This window comes from Lipotes vexillifer, unplaced genomic scaffold (genome assembly GCF_000442215.2).
Source record: "Lipotes vexillifer unplaced genomic scaffold, Lipotes_vexillifer_v1.1 scaffold443, whole genome shotgun sequence".
NCBI lineage: Eukaryota > Metazoa > Chordata > Mammalia > Artiodactyla > Lipotidae > Lipotes > Lipotes vexillifer.
Window position 1 is genome coordinate 2,449,756 of NW_006779163.1, and position 22,147 is coordinate 2,471,902.

Genomic DNA, 22,147 nt, shown 5'->3' on the forward strand with positions numbered 1-22,147 from the left:
TTCCCTACATCTGGAGAAAGGCCATCTGTGACCCCCCTTCAACTGTCCACTCCACGCGGTCCTTACTTAAAGCCAGCCCCTTCCTTGCCTTGCCTTGCAATGATGTACAGAAAAAGCTGCACCCCAGTTCAGCTACATGAGGAGCTGGGATGCAGGAGGAGGTGCCTCTACTGTGGAGATGCTCCAGAGCCAGGAAAGACAGGGAGCAACACCTCAGCTTCCCCACTCCTCTGCCTGCAATCTCCTGTCACCCCACTTGCTGAACCCCCTGGAGGCAGAGGTGCCTGGGAACTCGTTTTGTAAGAATCAGCCCCTCGGGGTGCAGAGCAGGGCAGAGAACGCGCTAAAATCGAAGAGGCAAATATGACCAGCCCAGGGCTCAGCACTCAGGTAGCACACATGGAAGCAAACCCAGTTCTCTCAGAATTCAAAGGCCAAGCTGCCTGAGGATATGTTAGGAGATGGGCATAATGCACTGGCGGGGGCAGGGGTCATGGGAAGTGGGAGAGAGGAATCAAGACGATTCCTGGGCTCTCCCAATGGGGCGGCCAGGTATGGGTTCACGGCAATGGAGATGGGGGGCGGTGCTGAGTATCACGCCACCTCTTCTGGACATTCTAGTGTGAGACGCGAGGCAAGCTGGCAGGGGAGTCTGGCATTCAGGGGAGACGTGCGGGCCGGAGACATACGTTTCTGGGAGTAATCAGCATAAAGATGTTATTTGAAGCCGGGGAACCAGATAGGATCACACCAAGAGTAAACAGATAAGACAAGAGTTCTGTGGACTGAGTTTTGGGTAGGGTTGTACAAAAAACAGCAATAGCATGGCGGGTCTTTTCCTGAAAGCAGCTGGGAGGCCATTCTGGGGGTGCAGCGGGTACTGGGCGTTTCTCCGCCTGGGTGCCAGCGTAACTGCAGGGAAAGCTGTCCCTCACCATCTCTGGCCACAGATGCTTGAGGACACGCCAGTGCGTGTGAGCAGGGGGCTGGCCGAGGAGCTGACGGGAACTGGATGGTCCCCCGTGGGGTCCACTCCAGACTCTTGGGGACCAGCGGGTTGCTGGGGCAGAGGGTAGTCACCAGCTCCCTCTGGCAGCAACTAGTTTAACAACTGGTATCAGCACTTGCCAGCTAGGCACCGGCCTCACCTGGGTCATGCCAACCATCAGACGCCAAGAAACTGAAGACCCAGCCAAGGAGGTTGAGAGCCAGCAGACGGCGAGGTACGAGAAGAAGGAAGACAGTGCAGCATCGAAAAGCCAAGCGACAATATCAAGGAGAGAGTGGCCAACTGTCACGTGGGTCACATGCCACGGAGCGAACAAAACAAAGACCAGAGGGTGGACCACTGTACTTGTCAAGGCGGAGGTCAACGGTGATGTGACAAGGTGAACTGCTGTGGGGTAGGAGGCATGGAAACATGACCGGAATGGGCTCCAGAGGTGGAGGGAGGGGAGAAAGTGCAGACGGTGGTGTAGGTGGCACTCCTGGAATAGGTGACCCTACAGGGTCAGAGAAATGGGGCGGCAGCCGGAAGGGGGACGTGTGTCGGGAGGATGTTCTAAAGATGGAAGAATGTGCAGCATGTGCTATGGGTAGAACTGCGCCCCCCAAAAGACATGTCCAAGTCCTAACACCACCTGTGAATGCAGCCTTATTTGGAAGCAGGGTCTTTGAAGATGCCATCAAGTTAAGTGGAGGTCATGCTAGATTAGGGTGGCCCTAATCCAATGAATGGAGTCCTTACAAAGAGGGAGATTTGCAGACGGACACACAGAGCGACGGTGCCCATGGGATGATGGAGGCAGAGACTGGAGAGGCATGCCTACAAGGTAAGCAGCACCCAGGATGGTCAGCAAATGGCAGAGGCTGCAGAGAGGCGAGGAACAGATGGTCCCCTGGAGCCATCAGAAGGGGTGTGGCTCTGCCCACACCTGGCTGCAGACTTCACCTCTAGAACTGTGAGAGAATGAAGTTCTGCTCTTTTAAGCCACTCAGTTGTGGGTCCTTTGTTACGGCCGCCGTGGGAAACGGACACGGCAATGTTTGCGAGCTGATGCAGGGCAGCCCCGACCTCAGTTACTCCTTGTGCCAATCCTATTAGGAAAGCAGTAAAATAAACCCCGTTTCAGAACCAAGAAATGGGCTCAGGGAGCACACATAATTGTTCCAAGGTTATATACCGAGAACGTCAAGGGGCCAGAATTTCAACCCAGGTCCACTCTGGTCAATCGCCACTGCCCCACACAGTATGTGCAAAGGCACATAATATAAATGACAACATCCTAGCAACAAGGGCAGAACGCTCTAGATACTATGAGCACACAGGGGAGGCAGCAATTAATTTATCTTCACATTAGCGTGTACGGTTACATGGCCAAATCCTACCACGCCAGGGCATTCAGCCCTCTGTGACTCTGGGCAACACCTCTGATGCCCTGCGACCCCAATAAAGGCTCAGTAAGTCAGGGTGACGTCTGTTTAGTTGACCACTGTGCCTTCTTGAGTCACCCATTTATTGAATGGATGACTAAAATAATAAATTAATTTCTCTGGGGAAAAGTAAAAGGCTACAGGGAAACTAAATTAAATTAAAATTAAGTTAAATTAAAAGGCTACAGGGAGGGCTTCCCTGGTGGCGCAGTGGTTAGGAGTCTGCCTGCCAATGCAGGGGACACGGGTTCAGGCCCTGGCCCGGGAAGATCCCACATGCCGCGGAGCAATGAAGCCCGTGCGCCACAGCTACTGAAGCCCGCGCGCCGTGCTCCGCAATAAGAGAAGCCACTGCAATAAGAAGCCCGCACACCACAACGAAGACCCAACGCAGCCAAAAGTAAAAATAAATAAATTTTTTTAAAAAAAAGGCTACAGGGAAAAGTAACCTATGACTTCTGGTCCTCAGAAGAGGCAGTTACCAGCTAGACAAGGGAAGGGGCTACGCCAAAGGGAGGGGACAGAAATGATGGCCCAGAGGCCCCGAGGTCCACCTAAGGTCAGGGAATTGCATCTTCCCACATCGTTGTGGGTGATCACATCCTCTGGGGCTGTAACTTGCCCTAAACAGTCTCTGCGCTTTGCCGGTCATGTGAAGCGGCCGTGGGGACAAACTACAGTGAGAGGAAAGCTGACCAGATTCACTGCTAACTTCTGCACTGGGGACCCTTCTCTCCCCTGACCACTGATTAGGAGAGCCTGTGATACGCCCTAGACTCCTCCACCAACATATGACAGAAGGTCAGTCGCTCTCTTCCCACACGCTCGCACCCAGGGAAAATCTGGAAGAGTAAACATCAAACTTCTTACTGAACGTGTAATTGTAGGTATAATCATGGGTAGGCTTGCAGGTATTCTAATTTCCTTTTTATTTTATAATGCACTCCCAACTTTTACGGACTGAATATGCATTACTTTGCTTGTAGTAAAATGTATCCCGATATCAGAAACCAATTTCCTGTCGAGGGCTGCCTAGTCTTCTGCTTCAGTACATGAGATATCAAAGGACATGCTGGGAAATCCACTGATTGTGACTGAGATGGTCTTTTTTTAAAAATTTATTTTACTGAAGATTACAATGCTGTGTTAATTTCTGCCGTACAGCAAAGTGATTCAGTTATATACATATATCTATATAGATATCTATATATTCTTTTCCATTATGGTTTATTACAGGATACTGAATATAGTTCCCTGTGCTAATACAGTAGGACCTCGTTGTCTGTCCATTCTCTATATAACAGTTTGCATCTACTAATCCCAAAGTCCCAGTCCATCCCTCCCCCACTCCCCCCCCCCCTCTCCCTTGGCAACCACGAGCTTGTTCTCTACGCCTGTGGGCCTGTTTCTGTTTCACACATAACTTCAGTTGTGCCATATTTTAGCCTCCACATATAAGTGATATCGTATGATATTCGTCTTTCTCTTTCTGACTTACTTCACTGAGTATGATAGTCTCTAGGCCCATCCACGTTGCTACAAATGGCATTATTTCATTCTTCTTTCATGGCTGAGTAATATTCCATTGTATATATGGACCACATCTTCGTCATCCGTTCCTCTGTCGATGGACATTTAGGTTGCTTCCGTGTCCAAGATGATCTTTTAGAAACAGGACAGAGAGCAAGCGCACCAGAGGCCAGTTGCCCTCACCTCCTCCCAGGGGGATTCTGCCTCGTAAAAGACAGGCTGACCGTGACAGCAGATACGACGCTCTGAGGGCAGCTTTGCACGCCAGACCCGCTGCTGGGTGACTGAGACCTTTCAGTTGTTTTTTTTTTTCTACCAGTTCTTTTAATCTTCGCAACAACCATCTAGGATAGCCACCGTCACCCCATGACGGTCAGGAAATTTAACACTGCTCCTAGCCAAAAGCAATGCTAAAGGAAAATCAGTGCCACCTTAAATTATAGCAGAGTTGTTTTCTACTTTAACAGGCAAACAAGCAACAGAAATCACCTATATTCAGACCCCAGTGGGATAGATAGTAATGGGATGGCAGAGAGCTGTGTGTGTTTATGTTCCCTGGCACCTTGCAAGGCTGGGAAGACATTTGTTCTTTCAACTGCACTGGACATAATTTGTGAGCCGATTACTGATTATTTGTGAGCTGCTGGAGAGCGACTCAGACTTGGGTTCATGGGAACCCATGGTGGACAGACGGCCCCAGGAGCCCCATCTCCTGGTACGCAAACCCTTGCCTTATCCCTGTAACTTGCAAAGGTAATGGAGGTACACAGTTATGTGCATATGATTACATGATGATGTTTTTATATGCTTGGAGAACCTGTCTTGCTGGCTTTGAGGAAACAAACAGCCATGTAGGGAGCCCCATACATGGAGAAGCCGTGGGCAGCCACTAGGAGCTGCGGGCAGCCAACAAGAAGCTGGAGCCCTCAGTCCTACAACTGCAAGGAACTGAATGCTGCTATCACCACATGAGCACGGAAGCCGATCTTTTCTCATCTGAGCCTCAGATGAGAGCACAGCCTCAGTGGAAATCTTAAATGCAGCTTGTTGTGAAACCCCAAAGCAGAGAATTCAGCCTAAGGCACGCCTGGATGCCTGAGCCCCAGAAACTGAGAGAGAGAACGTGCATCGTGGTAATACTGTTATGTACATGCCAGCAATACGGAACTCGTACACATAATGCGTAAGCAATACATAAGTAGTACGGAACCCTAACGCATTTCCATACTAATCTACTAGAGGGCAGCAAGAATAGAGCATGTAAAACGGCAGGGGGTAAAAGCAGATGAATCAACAGTAACCCAACCACCTAATCCCATGGGGTTGAAACTCCAGTCCTGGGCCGAGAACAAGAGTGATATTAGTCAGCCATCTTCACTTATAATCAGGGCCTGTAAATGCCAGACCCCCAGCGTCCAGTAACCAAGGGGGGACTTCACAGGTTTGCTGGGGAGGCAGCAAAGTAGCAGTGATGAAGCTGGGTATTAGATTCAAATATTGAAGGAAGAAAAAACACAAGGTCTTAGGTTTGCTTCACAACCATCTGAGAAGAGGGAGGCGGGTAAGGGCATAGATGAAATAAGGTGACCATGAGTTGACCATTGCTGAAAACTGGCTGCCAGGTGCTTGGGGGTTTGTTATACTATTATCTCTGCTTGTCTCTGTCTGAAATTTCCCTTTATACCAAAGTTTAAAAAATTAAAAAGAAGTGTACCAGCGGGTGGGCAGTGAAGCTGAGCACAGGAGAACTCAAATTCTAGCTCTGCAGCTTTACTAACCTCACGACCTCCAGCGAGTAACCCGAGTGTCAGCAAGTTCATCCCCCAATTGAGGATAATAGCAGTACCTCTCCCACAGGGTTGCCAGGAGAATTCAATATATGTAAGACACAGCACAGCGCCCAACACAGAGTTCACACTTAGGAAATGTTAGCTCTGATCTTTATTCACAATACTGTTACGACAGCCTAGTTAGAGGTATAACCCCCCGCCCAGGGGGACACACATGGAATTAAATTTCTTATCTTCCTGCTGCTGCCAAACTTTTGGAAGCTTTGAGGCTTCACAGCAGCAACGTCAGCGGGTGGTTAGACACAAGGAGGGATTGGCAACTTCAAGTTGGAAACCTAGAGCTACTGATAAGCACGACCCCACTCCCCGGATTTAGGTCTGGGCATCATCAATCACCATGAATGGCCCTGTCTCCCCAAGAAGCCCAAGAAAGCCAGCTGCGCCCCTAACAGCACAGAGGTAATGCTTTTCTCTGCCCTGAGCTTCCAGTGAGGAGCTCAGTAAGTAAATGATATGCTGACAAGGGAGAAGCATTTACCTACGCAAAAGCACTGAGGCTTCTCAAGTTGGCCAGTAACTATCTATAGAGCCTGGGGCTTTGTTATTCAAATTCCAAGTCACTGAATTCAAATATGCAGTGGCCAGACTGGACAGTTCTACCCTCCAGTGATGGAGAGGCAGTTGACCCAGAAGGTCTTAGGGACGGGGTATGTGACATAAATTAGCAGAGAGAGCTGGATGGGGGTTGGGGGAAGGGCTGGGGCAAACCAGAGAAAGCATGCTTCCCTCCGCTCAGAGGTTGCCAAATATAGCCAGACCTCGATTTTTATTTTTCCCAAGAGAAGTGAAAAATCTGGATCGTAATAAGAAATCTCCCAAGTTTTAAATGTAGGCAATTCATTTAAAAAACATTTAAACCATTAGGCCAAGTACAACCGAATGCTGGCTGAATGTGGCATTCTGGCCACCAGGGTAACCTCTGGTACGTACAGATGTTTTTCCCCCAAACTGGGCCATCTAGGGTACCCCCAGAGGACTCAGGGATTCTGCAGAAATCTGACTCAAATTTCTTTCCCTTCCTTCTCCCTCTCAAACACACATACATGAGCTTTAGAAAGAACCACAATGAAAAGTGCTCTTATATGGAATTTTATCACGGTGGAGACCATCAGTGGTGGGTAACCTGTACTGGCAGATGCGACAGCTTTTATGGGAACCTTATTCCCAAGCTTCGCCTGCTCTCTGCCTGATGAGACAGTATCTTGAAATTTCCAGACAAACGATTATAAAACCTGTTTTTTGCAACTACTTATCTTGAGTGAATCAGGTTTTTCTCAGTCCTGGTCAACTGCCTAGGACAGCAATTGTCATTAATCTGGATTTCATTTATATACTATCATCACAACATTTTCATTCCTCTCAAGAATTGATTATGAATGAAAGATATAGATTTTAATGTAAAAAGTGTTCTGATCAGCTTTTATGCAGCAGTTTTCTTAATTAAGGTTTCGTGCAAAAAAGGGGAGCGGGGTTAGATAGCTTTAAAGTTGTATAACCAACGACCTGATTTAATACCCTCATTTTACAGAGGAGGCTGAGTGACGGGGGAAAAGATGGCTTTCCCCCAAATCACCTGGTCAGTTAGAAGTCAAGTTGGGGCTGGAATACAGGTCTTTCAACCTCCGAAGCCTATGATCTTTCTACTCTATTTGGCAAACCAAGAACTAATTATCACTTGCGTGAAAAAGTGAACACACTGCAACTGAATCTTTTACTCTATGAAATAATGTATTTTGCCCCAATCTAGGCAGACAAGAAATGCTTCTCCCATTTCTCTACCTCAGATACATCCGAAGTCCCAAGGCCAGTGGTCACCTATCAAGAGGTCTAGGCTGGCAGAAGGCAGCTGATAACTGTCTTTCACACTCATCACTTTAAAATGCCTGCACTCTTGACCTCCAGTCCCTCGTCAGTCCTCCACAGAGCCCGGTGGGGCAGGAATCATAGCCCCAGTTGCACAGATGAGAAGACCGAGGCTGGGAGTGTTCAGTGGCTGGCCCAAGATCACACAGCCGAAGAAAGCAGATCCGTCTTGCTGCAAGTCCTACCCACTCTCTGCTCCCTCGCGGCTCTGCTCTGGACCCACCTCGGCCTCCTGCAAAGCCCTTTTCCAACAGTAACAGCAGTAACCACCCACCAGGCATGCCACTCCCTGCACTGAACTGAATGCCTCCCTTTTTAAGCCTTATGCTTTATGGGACTTTTTTTTTTTTTAATTGCAAAAGTAATGTGCTACTTGGAACAAGTTGAAAACGGAGTGGTGCAAAGACAAATTTAATTACCTCTCTTGAGCATCTTTCCAAATCCCTCCAGGACATACACAAGATCAACATTAAATATGAGGGACTTCCCTGGTGGTGCAGTGGTTAGGAATCCACCTGCCAATCAATGCAGGGGACACGGGTTCGAGCTCTGGTCCGGGAAGATCCCACAGGCCACGGAGTAACTAAACCCGTGCACAACTACTGAGCCTGCGCTCTAGGGCCCACCTGCCACAACTACCAAGCCCGCGTGCCTACAACCCATGCTCCGCAACAAGAGAAGCCACCGCAAGGAGAAGCCTGCGCACCGCAACGAAGAGCAGCCCCCTCTTGCCACAACTAGAGAAAGCCCACATGCAGCAACGAAGACCCAACGCAGCCAAAAATAAATAAATAAATAAATTTAAACCACAGTAATCTATTTAAAAAAAAACCATTAAATGTGAGGTGTGTATACTCTTCCATACCTTCTCCTTGTTCATAAAAACACTCACAAACATATATAGGAGAGGTACTGTTTGTTACCAAAAAATCAGACCTAGCTCCTTGCGTGAATCTGCAGCTGGTTTTCCTCACAAAATACCATGAACATCCCTCCAGATGGACAGAAACACAACGGACTCAGGCTTCTTAATCAGCTGCACAGTGTCACACAGTATGGATGGACCATAACTTACCCAGCTTTTGCTCTACTGAGAGGCATTCAGATGGCTCCCAAGTATTTTGCCAGCATAAGTAATGCTGCAATAAACAGTCTAGTGATACACTCTTAGGTCTCAGTGCTTTCATTTCTCTAAAACGGAGGCCCCAAAATGCCACTGTCAGGTCAAAATGTACGCACATCTTAATTTAATTTTAAAATAGCATATTATCTTTCTTAAAATAAATTTATTTATTTAAATTTATTTTTGGCTGCGTTGGGTCTTCGCTGCTGCCCACGGGCTTTCTCTAGTTGCGGCGAGCGGGGGCTAGTCTTGATGCGGAGCACAGGCTCTAGGTGCGCGGGCTTCAGTAGTTGTGGCATGTGGGCTCAGTAGTTGTGGCTCGCGGGCTCCAGAACACAGGCTCAGTAGTTGTGGCGCATGGGCTTAGCTGCTCCGTGGCATGTGGGATCTTCCCGGACCAGGGCTCAAACCTGTGTCCCCTGCATTGGCAGGCGGGTTCTTAACCACTGCGCCACCAGGCAAGTCCCAATAGCATATTATCTTAATCGAAAAACATATTCTCATTAACAAGGAATAAAAGTATAAAAAGAACAACACACAAAAATCCCTCAACCCAGAGACAAGTTACTATTAATAATTTGGTAAATTTCCTTCCAGAACAAGATGATAGAGTTAGTAGAACTTTTTTTACTTTAATAGGCTCAGACTAAATTCCAATCAGACTGACGGCCACTCATATTCCCACCGCGAAGGTATGAGAGCACCATTTCCCCACACTGTCCCCATAGCTCTATAACATTTAAAACTTTTGCCAATCTAATAGATGAAAATACGATGTCACTGCCATTCCCACTTGGTATTTCCTTGACTAGAAGGGAGACAGAACACTTCTCATGGGTCTCTTAGGAACATGCCGGACTTTGAAACACAGGGGAAACAAAAACATCATTCGATCATTTGCTCAAGAATCATCTGACCCATGCAGATGGCCGACAGGCACAAGAAAAGATGCTCAACATCACTAATCAGCAGGGAAATGTAAATCCAAACCACAATGAGATACCACCTCAGACTCAATCAGAATGGCCATCATCACAAAGAACACAAATAACAAACGCTGGGGAGGGTGTGGAGAAAAGGAAACCCTCCTACGCTGTTGATGGGAATATAAACTGATGCAGCCACTGTGGAAAACAGTATGGAGATTTCTCAGAAAACTAAAAGTAGAACTACCATGTGACCCAGCACGTCCACTCCTGGGTATATATCTGAAAGAAACAAAAGCACTAATTCAAAAAGATACATGCACCCCAATGTTCACAGCAGCATGATTAATAACTGTCAAGATATAGAAGCCACCTAAGTGTCCACCAGAAGATGAACAGATAAAGAAGATGTGATAGATATACAGATATATAGACACACACACACACACACACACACACACACACACACACACACACACACACACCACACTGGAATACTACTCAGCCATAAACAAGAATGAAATAATTGCCATTTGCAACAACACGGATGGACTTGGAGGGTATCATGCTAAGTGAAATAAGTCTGACAGAGAAAGACAAATACTATGTGATATCACTTACACGTGGAATCTAAAAAATACAACAAACTAGTGAATATAACAAAAAAAGAAACAGACTCACAGATATAGAGAACAAATTAGTGGTTACCAGTAGGGAGAGGGAAGGGAGGAGGGGCAGGATAGGGGGGAGGGGATTAAGAGGTACAAACTATGACATATAAAATAAGCTACAAGCATACACTGTACAACACAGGGACTGTAACCCATATTCTATGATAACTATAAATGGAGGATAACCTTTAAAAATTGTGAATCGCGATATTGTACACCTGTAACTCATATAATATCGTACACCAACTATACTTCAAGTTTTAAAAGTAAAAGGCCAAATAAGACTATCAAAACCTTCAAAAAGTGAATGGGAAAAAAGGAATCATCTTACCAATTTTTGCTGTTCAAACATAAGTTTTTTATAGAAGAGATGGAACTGTTCGAAGCTGAGTTCATCTTTGTGTGCGCCTATTTCCTGTAAATATATAAAAAAAGTGACCACACGATTTTTCTTGTCCACCACAAGAATGCCTCTTCCCTGTTCACAGAAATGCCATGGCTCTGCTACAACGCTGGTTAAAATCAAACTTGCATTCCTGTGAACCCAACTGTCCACAAGTTTCCTAATTTATCTGCCTGGAGAACATACCCACCAGGGATCCCTGGTAAGATCCTTCCCTTGACTCCCCAGAAGGGAAGGATCTCAGCCAGAATTCCAAGAGCCATAATGTAGAACTCCTCCTTTTGGGGGCAGAAGACACTTTCAAATCTAGACATATTTATAGGGTATGTACAGATAAGTCATTTTTAAAAGCATAAGAAAATGAACCGAGCCCTTAGAATTAACAGAGCTCAACTCCAGTCAAGGTCTGTCCCCTGAATGGCTTAACAGCTTTGGGCAAATCATCTGACCCTCTCAGACCCTCTGTTTCTTCATCTGCAAAATGGAAGAACCACCATTACCCTCCTCGGACTTCCTTGAAACCAAACCAGATAACATCCACGTAGCACCTGCTTGATAAAGGTTTGATAAGGAACAAAATTCCAACTACATGGCACTCAGTGGTAAATGCCTCTCCCATCTCTCTTCTGTCAGTCCCCACCCTTCTCTGGTTTTGCCTTCTTGGACTAGTTCGAGCGGTGGGGGTGGGCCAAAAGATGGCTTGATAAGCCATAAAGTGGGTTAACTGTTCCGGGAGCTCCACTGGTATAAAAATGAATGGGCTTCTCCAGCTGAGGAATCCTGCGACATGCCCCTGTGAGTCCACCAGCCGGGACTATTGGGCTGGAGTGTTGTTGGGTGCCTTGATGAGAATCAATATCTCTCTGAAGGCCAGAAAGAATGCCTATGGCTCACCTCCATCCTTACACCCTTCAGAAGAGCCCCACCTGACCTACACTACCCCATCACTCATGGAATGACCCGGCCCAGATCTACCAACGGCTTAATTACACAAGAACATAAACAAATTAAATGATGGGTGGAAGGAGGGATGGAGGGATGGGAGGATGGGTGGGAGGAAGGATCAGTGGATGAAGGGAGGGGTGGGTGCGAGGAGAGGGGAAGGGCAAGAAGAGTCGCCTCCGACAACTACGCTATCAGGACCTGAATACAAAATGCCACATCCCTGGCAACCTGCATAAGGAATCTTCCATAATATTTTCCAGAAGAAACACATGTGTTCATATTATTAAAAGGAAAACAGGCTGTGGGGTAGTGAGGGAAAGGGAAAGTTGGACTGGTGGAAACGTCCCAAGTCAAGCAGCTCGGTGAACATGGTCTTCGTGGATGACGTCCTCTGCCACGACTGAGAACACGGGCCTAAGATCTTCACACAATCCCTCTGTCCGGACTAAGATGGATGAATCTGGAGGCGGGGGACTTCCTTGGGTGCCACTCAGTGGAGCTCAAAGGCACGTAGTGGCTTCACGGGAAAGGCACACGTAGCCCTGGGTTCACAAAATCGCCAGGCTGAGACACAAAACTTACCACGAACTTATCTTTGAGGAACTTGGCGCTGCTCACTTTGAAGTTGACCAGGGGCAAGATGGTCTTCAACTCTCGGAGGCTGATGCTGCAAAAGAGGGGAACACCAGCCCCGTCAGCCTTGAGGGATGTCAAGCGTGGAGGATCTGGCTACTCCCGTCAGCTCCCATCTCTATGAGAAGACCCGCCGACAGCTGTTAGTGAGCACTAACTGGGAACAGAGACTCTGGGATCAAGACACCCGATGTGCAAGGCTGGTCTCCACCCTTCAGGGATGGCCGTGGACACGGATCACGCTGGAGATTCGCAGTGAGGGCAGAAATGGTGTCGGATAACCTCGGCAGATGCGAAATGTCACAGGGGTTCCAGCCAAGAAGAGGTCACTGAAGGCCAGAGACAGGCAGGGGAAGGAGCCAACCTTCTCTGAACACCTACTATGTGCCAGGCTGCCCCGGGGATCTCCAGGCAATGACGTCACCTCGGCCCTCGCTACACTTGACCCCCAACACAGTATGCATTCTCGAGCCCCAGGGTTCAGAACAGGCAACGGGGATGGGGGCAGGGTATACGGCTCAAGGTCGGAGCTGGTCTGACAACCTGAGGAGGTGGGCACCATTATCACTCCATGCGGCAGGTGAAGAAACCGAGGCTCAGAGACGTTGGGTGCTAGCACGCGGCGGAGGCGGACTCCAGTGCAGCCTGCCTCCGGGTCTGCCTGTAACCACTGCATTTGAAGCCTCTCAGGGAACGCCACGAACAGTGACGGAGGGTGGCAGGTCAAGGGCATGAGATCCAGATCCTCGTGGCTGCAGAGCCAAGTGTCCGGCAGAGCGAGAGAGGGTGGTCTGGGCGGCCTCTGGTGTGGCCAGAGAAAACTGTTCTGCGTTCCTGGAGACGTCAGACTAGAAAGGGGCTGTGCGTGGTCAGGAAGGAAGTCTGCCCGGGCTGTGGGCAGAAACGGCCCAGCTTCCGCCACGCTGTCTACTCGGCCTCTGCCAGCACCCCCGGGAGGAAGCAGCAGGCCACACTCGGCAGCTGCCCCGGGAGACCGCCAAGAGGACTCCTGGCCACCCCAGTGTCCCCACTTCCAGCATCCCTGTCTCTCATCTAACGGCCTCCCTAACGTGGGAGACCTTTACGGGCCATGTGTTCCCCACCTCCCACCACTCCTGGGGCCAGCACCCAGGGCTTTCCCAGAGAGACGGTGAGGGCAGCACAAAGCCCCTGGCAGGCCCGGCGGGGCTGGCCGCGCAGAGAAGCAAGCAGGCTGGCTGAGACCCCCTTTCGGACCCTGCCCCCGGGGTGTCCCGAAGAGCTTGGCCAGGGCAGTATAAAGAGCGAGGAGTGGCGGGGGGATGGCGCTATAAAACGAGGCAGGGAGAGGGTCTGGCCTAGCCGGTAGCCAAGGGGGCTCATCCAGGACCAAGGAAGAGATCAGCGTCCCCTGGGGAACCCAGAACTTCCAGGCAGAAACGGGGCCAAGAAACCTTTCCACACCCAGGAACAAAGGGACTGGGGAGCTGGGAGCCAGTGCAGCTGCCCGGGGCCAGTGGAGCAAACACAGGGCCCGGGGGCGCGAGAATCAGCACTGGGGCATCTGAGCCCACCGGCTCCAAAGGTGCCACCTTACAGTGGAGCAACTGAGCCCCCAGGTAAAGGTGGGGGCCAGAGGGCTTCTCTGGGCTCCTGCGCAGGGACTAGCCACTCCACTCCACTCCCCGTGCCGCGCCCTCACTCCCCGCTCTGGGCACGTGGACCAGGACTGGCCCGTGGAGCTGCCGGTGGGTAGGAAGCCAGCAGCTCCCAACTTCACCCCTCTCCCCGTCCAGGACTTGTCGTCAGATCTCAGCCAAGATCATGGTCTGCCCTCTGGCCGTAACTCAACACAGCTCTGCAGGGCCTCCCCGGAGCTCCCCACGGGGCCGGCTGAGGCCATGACTGTGACTGCATCACAATCCAGCTGCCTTCACAGGTGTGGACCTGCACACACTCCCCATAAGCTTCCTGCACACAAAGCCCCATCTCAGATTCTGCTTCCTGCAGGCTCAGCCTGTGACGGTGCGTTAGGGAACCAGGGCAATCAATCCCTTTGGGGAGGGATGGCAAAAACTACCCCCTCTCCACGGGCACTGAACAATCATGTCAGCTTCCCTCCTCAGCTTGGCATGGTCCCAGATGCTACAACACTGCACCCTGGGGCAGCCTTTACCAAACAACTGAGGTTGGCAGCCCCAGGAAACTTACCTGCCACCCTGAGGCTGGTAACCAACACCTCCACCACCCCCGGCTTCTTGTAACAGTAATAAACATTCATTAGTGTTTACCATAAGCCAGGCACTGGCCAAGCACTCGTCACAAATGAACCCACTGAATCTTCAAACCAATCCCAGGAGGTAGGAACTATGATCTCTCTTACAGATTAGGAAACTAAGGCACAGCGAAGTTAAGTAACTTACCCAAACTCATACAACCAGTAAGTGTTAGTGCTGAGATTCAAACCTCAGTGCTGCCCAATAGTTTTCTAGGATGATGGAAACGTTCTGTATCGGGGCCGTCCAATGTGGCTAGGGCGACCAAGGAACTGAATTTTTAAATTTTTATTTAATTTTAATTACTTTAAATAGTCACATGAGGACAGTGCAGCTCTAGAAGCCTGCTTCTCTAAGTAGGCTCCCTGGAACGCCACTATCAACATCAGTTGGGAATTTGTTAGAAGTGCAAATTCACGATCCCCATCCAGACCCAGTGAAACAGAACTTCTGCAGGACAGGCAGCGCACCTCTGTGGGTAAAGCCCCCCCAGGCTGTCCGACGTGCTGGAGCCAGGACTGCTGACCGCAGGGAGCCTATTTGCATGCCTGCTGAAGACAGAACTGGACCGCACACCTGCCTCCCACCTGCACGCCCGACCCTCCCGCCTCCTGAAGGCCAGGCTGAGCGAGAACAGGAAGTGCACACTCGGTTTATGCAAAGTCAGTGTCACATGCCGAGGGGCAAGGGGCAAAGCGGGAAAGAGATGTCCACAGAGACAACCTGCTCCCAGCCCGTACGTCTGCTGGCCCCTCTGCAGGACTCAGCCCGTGAGCCTCACCCCGAGAAATGCAATTCCAGGGACCACCCTCCACCCCCGAAGGTTCAGGGGCTTTCGCAAGGGGTATTTTGACCAAAGAAGTTTTCACCTAATGCACTGACCTTAGCACCTAATTCCCAGGTAAGAGGCAACTAAACTCTAAAGACTCAAAAAGAGGGGGTTTCTGGAAACCTGGCCAAAATGAATGTGAAACGATTCATGCCTTTGACTCAGTCTCCCCAGGCCTGGAAATGTTATAAGGAAAGCTTCCAAAGTGAGAACGTTCTGGGTGTCCCTTGTTACGACGCTATGTCTACGAATGAAGAGGGAGGGCTTCATTCATCTGACCAACACTACGAAGACCGAACCAGCCGGATCCCCGACCTCAAGAGCCGCCACCGGTGTGAACAGCAACAAGAGGGGCAAGACTCTAAGAAAGCAGAGAGCGTCCGGCCGACGGGACAGACTGGCACTAAGACTGAGAATCCTACGATGACCCCAAACACGCTTCTCGTGAGGGTCGCTCCATAACGTTCCCTCTGAACGCAATTCAGTGAAACTGTGAACATTAGGAAAAACCGGACACGAACTAAATGACAAACAAAAGGCAACTTTTCAAGCCAAATATCAGATCCCACTGGTTGAATTACAATGTAGGCGTTCATACTGTTCCCAAAGAGTTGCAACAAAATGTAAACATGTTTATGGTTTAAGGTGAGGTGAAAATAGTTTCCCCTCCTTTCATGTGCACTGGACTTAGTGACTGATTCCCAGAAAATAGAGCGGGGGCAGGTGGGGGGGGTCTTTACAAAGGAGAGATCTGGAAGACACCACCTTGGCCAGGTAATCAAGGTTTCCATCACCCTTGACAAGCCATGGTGAAAGCAGGCACCTCTTGAGCAAGGTGAAGGAAAAGACCTTCACCTCCGTGATATTCTTCCCAAACACAACCTCAGGTCACCCTTAACTCCAGTCTAATCATGCCAAAAATATCCGACTAACACAAGTGGAGGGAGGTGTTACAGAATACCTGAGACCTACTCCTCAAAACTGTCAAGGTCGTGCAAGACAAGGAAAGACGGAGAAACCGTCACAGCCTAGAGGAGACCAAAGGGGCAGAACAACCAAGTACAATGTGGGGTCTTGGGTGGGATCCAAGACCAGAAGGACACTGGTGGAAAAAATGGTGAATTCCAATAAAGTCTAGGGTTTACCTAACAGTCATAGAGCAAATGTGGTTTGTCAAGTTTTGACATGAATGATGTGAACCGTAGGCAAAACTGGCCAACGGGGTATATGAGAAATCTCTGTACCATCTTTGCAACTTTTCTCTAAATGTAACATTATTCCAAAATTTTAAAATTAGTTAAAGAAGAACACAACGTAAAGTCATATGTGTAGTTACATATTAATGAAGTAAAATGAACAACAAACCAATAAATAAAGTTGAGGATGGAAATCTACTGAAAACAACTGTACCCAGAGTTAAACCGTGCCTACCATTTCATGTCAAATTCACACAAACTTTTTCTAGTTTTCAGTATTTCCAAAATTTTCTATAACGAACATGAGTTACTTTCATAATAATATATACACTACCAAGTGTAAAATAGATAGCTAGTGGGAAGCAGCCGCATAGCACAGGGAGATCAGCTCGGTGCTTTGTGACCACCTGGATGGGTGGGATAGGGAGGGTGGGAGAGAGAGGCAAGAGGGAGGGGATACGGGGATATATGTATACATATAGCTGATTCACTTTGTTATATAGCAGAAACTAACACAACATTGTAAAGCAATTATACCCGAATAAAGATGTTTAAGAAAAACAAAAAAACATAGGCTTGGGGGTTCCCTGGTGGTCCAATAGTTAAGCCGCTGAGCTTCTAATGCAGGGGGCACCAGTTCAATCCCTGGTCAGGGAACTAAGATCCCACATGCCTTGCGGCACGGCCAAAAACTAAAATTAAATAAAACATAGGCTTGTTTACCATATCTAAAAAAAAAAAAGTCCATGTGATATTTTTAAATGGGCAAAGGACTTGTCTAGATATTTCTCCAAACAATAGATACAAATGGCAAAAAGCACATGAAAAGATGCTCAGATCTGTAGTCATTAGGAAGATGCAAATCAAAACCAAAATGAGATACTACTTTACACCCACTGGGATGGCTGGAGGGAGGGGAGAAGGCAGGGAGGGAGAGAGGAAGGAAGGAAGGAGGGAAGAGGGGAGGGAAGGAGGGAGGGAGGAAGGAAGGTTAGGTGTTGGCAAGGAAGTGAGAAAAAGATGAAATCCTGTTGCCTTGCTGGTGGGAATGTATAATGGTTGCAGCTGCTGTGGAAAACAGTAGGCAGTTCATCAAAAAATGGAACAGTATTACCATTTGATCCTGCAATGCCACTTCTGGGTAATGCACAAAAGAACTGAAAGCAGAGACTAGAAACCCATATTCACAGCAACAATACTCACAATAGCCAAAAGGTGGAAGCACCTGGAGTAAGGGTCCATGGACAGATGGACGGATAAACACAATGTGTTATATGCACATAGTGGAATATTATTCAGCCTCAAAAAGGAAGGAAATTCTGACACTTGCTACAGTAACGTGGATGAACCATGAAGACATCATGCTCAGTGAAGGAAGCCAGTCACAAAATGCAGCATCCTTCCACTCTTATGCCCACAGGAGTCACATTCACAGAGACAGAAAATATTGGGTTGTGGTCAAATGTCATTTTACAGAAAAACCTCAACGACCTTTTGGGCCGCAACCCAACAGCACAGCGGTTACCAGCGGCTGCAGAGGGGGTAATAGAGTGAGGCCTAAATGGGTACAGAGCTCCAGTTTTGCAAGAGGGGTAGAGCTCTGGAGACGGATGGTGATGGCAGCACAGCAACATGAACGCACAGAAGCGTACACTGAAAATGGCAAGTTTTATGTTATGTATATTTCACCACAATGAAACCAATACATAATTTTCAGTCAAAGGAGGTCACGGTGGGGAAGGGAAGATTTCTGCCTTTTACCAGCTTAGTGATCAGTTAAGCCACAGCTGACCGGCTAGGTTGCTGTGGACAAGTGATCTAACCTCTCCTGGCCTCAGTATCCTCATAAAATGGACCAGAGGGTGCCCAGCTCGCCAGCCTGAGAGCCTTCGTTCCATAAGCTTTCCCCAGTTCCCTAAGTAAGGAGAGTGCTCAGAACGGCGGGTGTTACAAAGTGACTCTTCAGCAAATGCCAGCTGCTGCCATGTTGCCTCTCAAGAGGCTGAAAAGGGAAACATGCTCAGGCCAACAAAAACCCGAGACTGGACACTGCCCGAGCCGGGCCAGCCCACATCCTGCCTCCCATCCCCAGACTCGTTCCTTTGTGCTGCAGCTCCTTTGTTTTCTTCCAGGAAACGGGACCACTGTGCGAGACGGGAAAGGAGGGAGACTGGCAGAAGTCTGTTGCCCTTTCATTGGCACCTTGGTCAAGTTCCTTTTGAAAAACTCCCTCTGGGCCTCCCAGAACCACAGGAAAGGTGGGATTTTCCACGTGTTGACAGAGCAGCAGGGCTCTGCCAAGCGGAAGGGAGGTCGGGGAGCGGGAACGGCAAGCAAGGAACAAGGAATCATGGCCAGAGACAGACTTGCTGGCTGCTGAACGTTCTGGAAAGGACTTCCCTGTAAAGGACTTGCAAGAATCCATTCTGAGCGAGAGACCTGGAGGGAGGCTCCCACTTCTTGACAACAGAAGTTGGAGAAGCAGATCAACAACGCCATCCCCACCATGTGGAGAGAGGGCCCAGGAGGGCTCCCTCTCTCAGCTCTGTGCCAGCCTCAGCTGTGAATCACCCCAAAGCCACAGAGAAGGGAAACAGTCACGGGAGGCTCCACCTCCGAGACTGAAAGAGGCCAGTGTGCATAAAACCCCCCAGCGCGGGGACCTCGTTTCACCCACCCTCCGTAACACGGGCCGAGCCCAGGTGTGGGACCACAGAACGCTGGCTGAGAGGAGGAGGGAGGGAAAGGAAGACGGACAGAGACACGGACTGAGCTGCTGGCTGACCTAACAACGTCACTAAACTTTTCACCGCTTCCTGGTTACCATCTGCAAAGCATCCCGAGGGGCACGTGTACAAGAGACCACAGAGGCTCTGAAATCAACAAGTGATGGATGACACTAGCCTGACACTAGAATGCCTGAGGGATGGAAAGACTTTCAGCAACAAGAGAGGTGAGGTGTAGAGGCTACTTGTTGCCTCGTTTATGATGCTGACACCTCCTGATGGAGAATACGGAAGGAAGGAAAAACATTTAAAAACTTTCAGAGAGGTCTGATGTCAGGCTAAAATGATACAACTGATTGTCAAGTGCTTAGTACAGTGCCTGGCATGCTGGGCGCTCAATAAATGGTGGTTTTTTACCGTTACATTATTAACAAGAACTGGATCGTAACCGAAAAAAAATGGAGAGGATGTTCAACCTCGCCCATAAACGAGGAAACGCAAATTTAAGCCAAAATCCACTGCTGCCTTTTACCCATCAGATTAATAAAGGTCAAACTCTGGTGACATAGTGAAACAAGTACTTTCTTGCACTGTTGGTAGAAATAGAAATCGCTACCACCTCTCACAAAAATCTCAGACCCGAGGACACCTGGCCGCTGGAATTCCTCTTCTGGGAATGTATCCTGCTCATACCCTCATCACCTAAGTTTGCAAAAAGGGAGATGTGAAGGCTTTCACGGTATGATAATAAAGGACCAGGAACAACTTCATGTCCATGAAGAAGGAAATGATTTCTCATCAGTTAGAGAATTACACTGCATCCATCCAAGGACAAACCGCACCGGATACAAAAATGTCTGGCATGGAGCGCTGTGTGTGCCGACAGGGAACCACTCCAAGACGTGCTGTTCAGTGAACCAGTCAAGGACACTGAATTACATGTTATCACATCGCCCCACTCACGTCCACCCAGCCCTGACGACCATCGCTACTGAACTGGGTTTACCTCTTGATGGTCAATCTCCCAGCACAGAGGAAGGGCAGGCACCGTGATGACCCTGTTTCTCCCCGGGACACAGAAGGGGCTCACACGTGAAGGCCGAAAGCACGTGCTGCAAGTGCTCCACAAAAGAGAAGCCACCTCTGCAGGTGGACTGGAATTTTCCACCGCAGTGAGGTCCCGCACGGGGTGGGGGTGGGGGGGAGATTCTGTCACCGTGACCCCCGCCACCTAGCGCTGTGTCCGGCACCTTGTAAGTCAAATCTAACTTCATGAGGAGCTTTCCACGGCAGAGAACTTGCTCCAACCCCCTCAGAATGTTTAAAGAAAGAATGAACATCCGAGTCCAAAACGATCGGGAGAAAACTACAAAAATGTGAGCGAATCTTACCTGTTTCTTCTGGTTTGATCGACAGAATAAATCTGCTTTCTCAACCAACTGGGAAGAGAGTTGAGACAAAGAAAGAACGTTAGAAAACAGCACAAGTCTAAGTGAGTTCTATAGGATGGGACAAAGGAAACTGGAAACGCAAAGTGAAGGTTTTCCAACTTTGTAACTCAGGCGACTTGGGAGGAATCGGTTTCTCCTTGTGGCTGAAATGGCCCAGCTGAGCCAAGAGGCCCCTTTGACAGAGGCTGGTGATCTTTAAACCGACAATTCCCTCTGATGATATTAGTTAATCCCCAAAAAGCTGGTAAGGAAAATGGTGTAAAGCAGAGGGCTTTGGTTTGCTGGAGGGACAGTAATTCACACACCAATCCCACCCAAAGGGAGCGGCAGGTGGAAAATCTGGGGCCTCACGCCTGAGGTCCTTTGATCAGTCAGCTTAATCCCTCTTCCTAAACCCTTTAAGAAACAAGCCTCGGGCCCTGCCCTCAAACCCAACATCAGTATGAGCTTCTGTCTCAGCCCCAGGGCGCTCCTCACTCCAGCAGGCCAAGACCAAGGCCCAGCACGGAGACAGGCTTTTCTGTGAGATGCTGGAGAGTCCACAGCCACTAATGGGCACCTACTGCATACAGGACACTCAATGAGCCTCCAAGACACAATGTTCCCTTTTTCTTTCTTTCACCATATTGGCTAAAGGGAGCAGAATAAATGCCTGAGTGAGCGAACACAGACATGAACAGGCCAAAACCGTCACCTCTCAATGATGGTGGGGGTGGATGCGCTCATCACTTCCTGGTGCAAGATCTTCAAGCCAGAGAGCCACTTAGTTGCATCTTCTTTAGAGTCAGCTGCAGAGGTGAGGGGACAGAAATGCTCTGTTACTCCCTGGGAAGACAGACCGCTGCTTAGGGACACCCGGCCCACCTTCCCAGCCCCACACAGACCACGGGGCTGGGAGGAGCCTGTGCTGGTTCCTAGGACCCACTTTTCGTCTCAGATGGGGCCATATGCCCATGCTGAGCCTCCTACAGCAGGGGTGACAAGCCGGTGACTTTTTGAAAGAGTTTTAGCCCTATGCTAACAAACAAGAGGCAAGACCTGGGATAACTTGTACCACAATCCTGAGCAGACCTGAGCATCTCCCCTGTTTCCCTTCAAGGCCAGAGAGAGGGGTGGAAAGTAGGTGATGCTGATGCCTGTAAGGGAGGCGGCAACAAGTACCAGTTAAGAGCCTGGCATCATCGCCAAGTCCCAGTGCACCGCTTCAGGGCTGTGTGATGTTCAGTTGGTTACTTAACCTCTCTGTGCCTCATTTCCTAATCAGTAAAGTGGAGACGGCAATGCAAACAACTAGTCCAGTTATTAAACATCTC

At 49.1% G+C, this 22,147-nt stretch overlaps 1 protein-coding gene across 2 annotated transcripts in view; it reads right to left on the bottom strand.

Moving 5' to 3' along the window:
- PLCG2 (phospholipase C gamma 2) overlaps nt 1–22,147 on the bottom strand; it is a 148,804-nt gene that overhangs the window by 62,172 nt on the left and 64,485 nt on the right. For both annotated transcript variants that reach the window (XM_007452535.1, XM_007452536.1), the window contains 4 exons: nt 21,529–21,622; nt 20,775–20,822; nt 12,327–12,411; nt 10,728–10,811 (listed from right to left, as the gene is read on the bottom strand). In XM_007452535.1, coding sequence (XP_007452597.1) covers nt 10,728–10,811; nt 12,327–12,411; nt 20,775–20,822; nt 21,529–21,622 — 311 coding nt within the window. The remainder of the gene's footprint in view (nt 1–10,727; nt 10,812–12,326; nt 12,412–20,774; nt 20,823–21,528; nt 21,623–22,147) is intronic.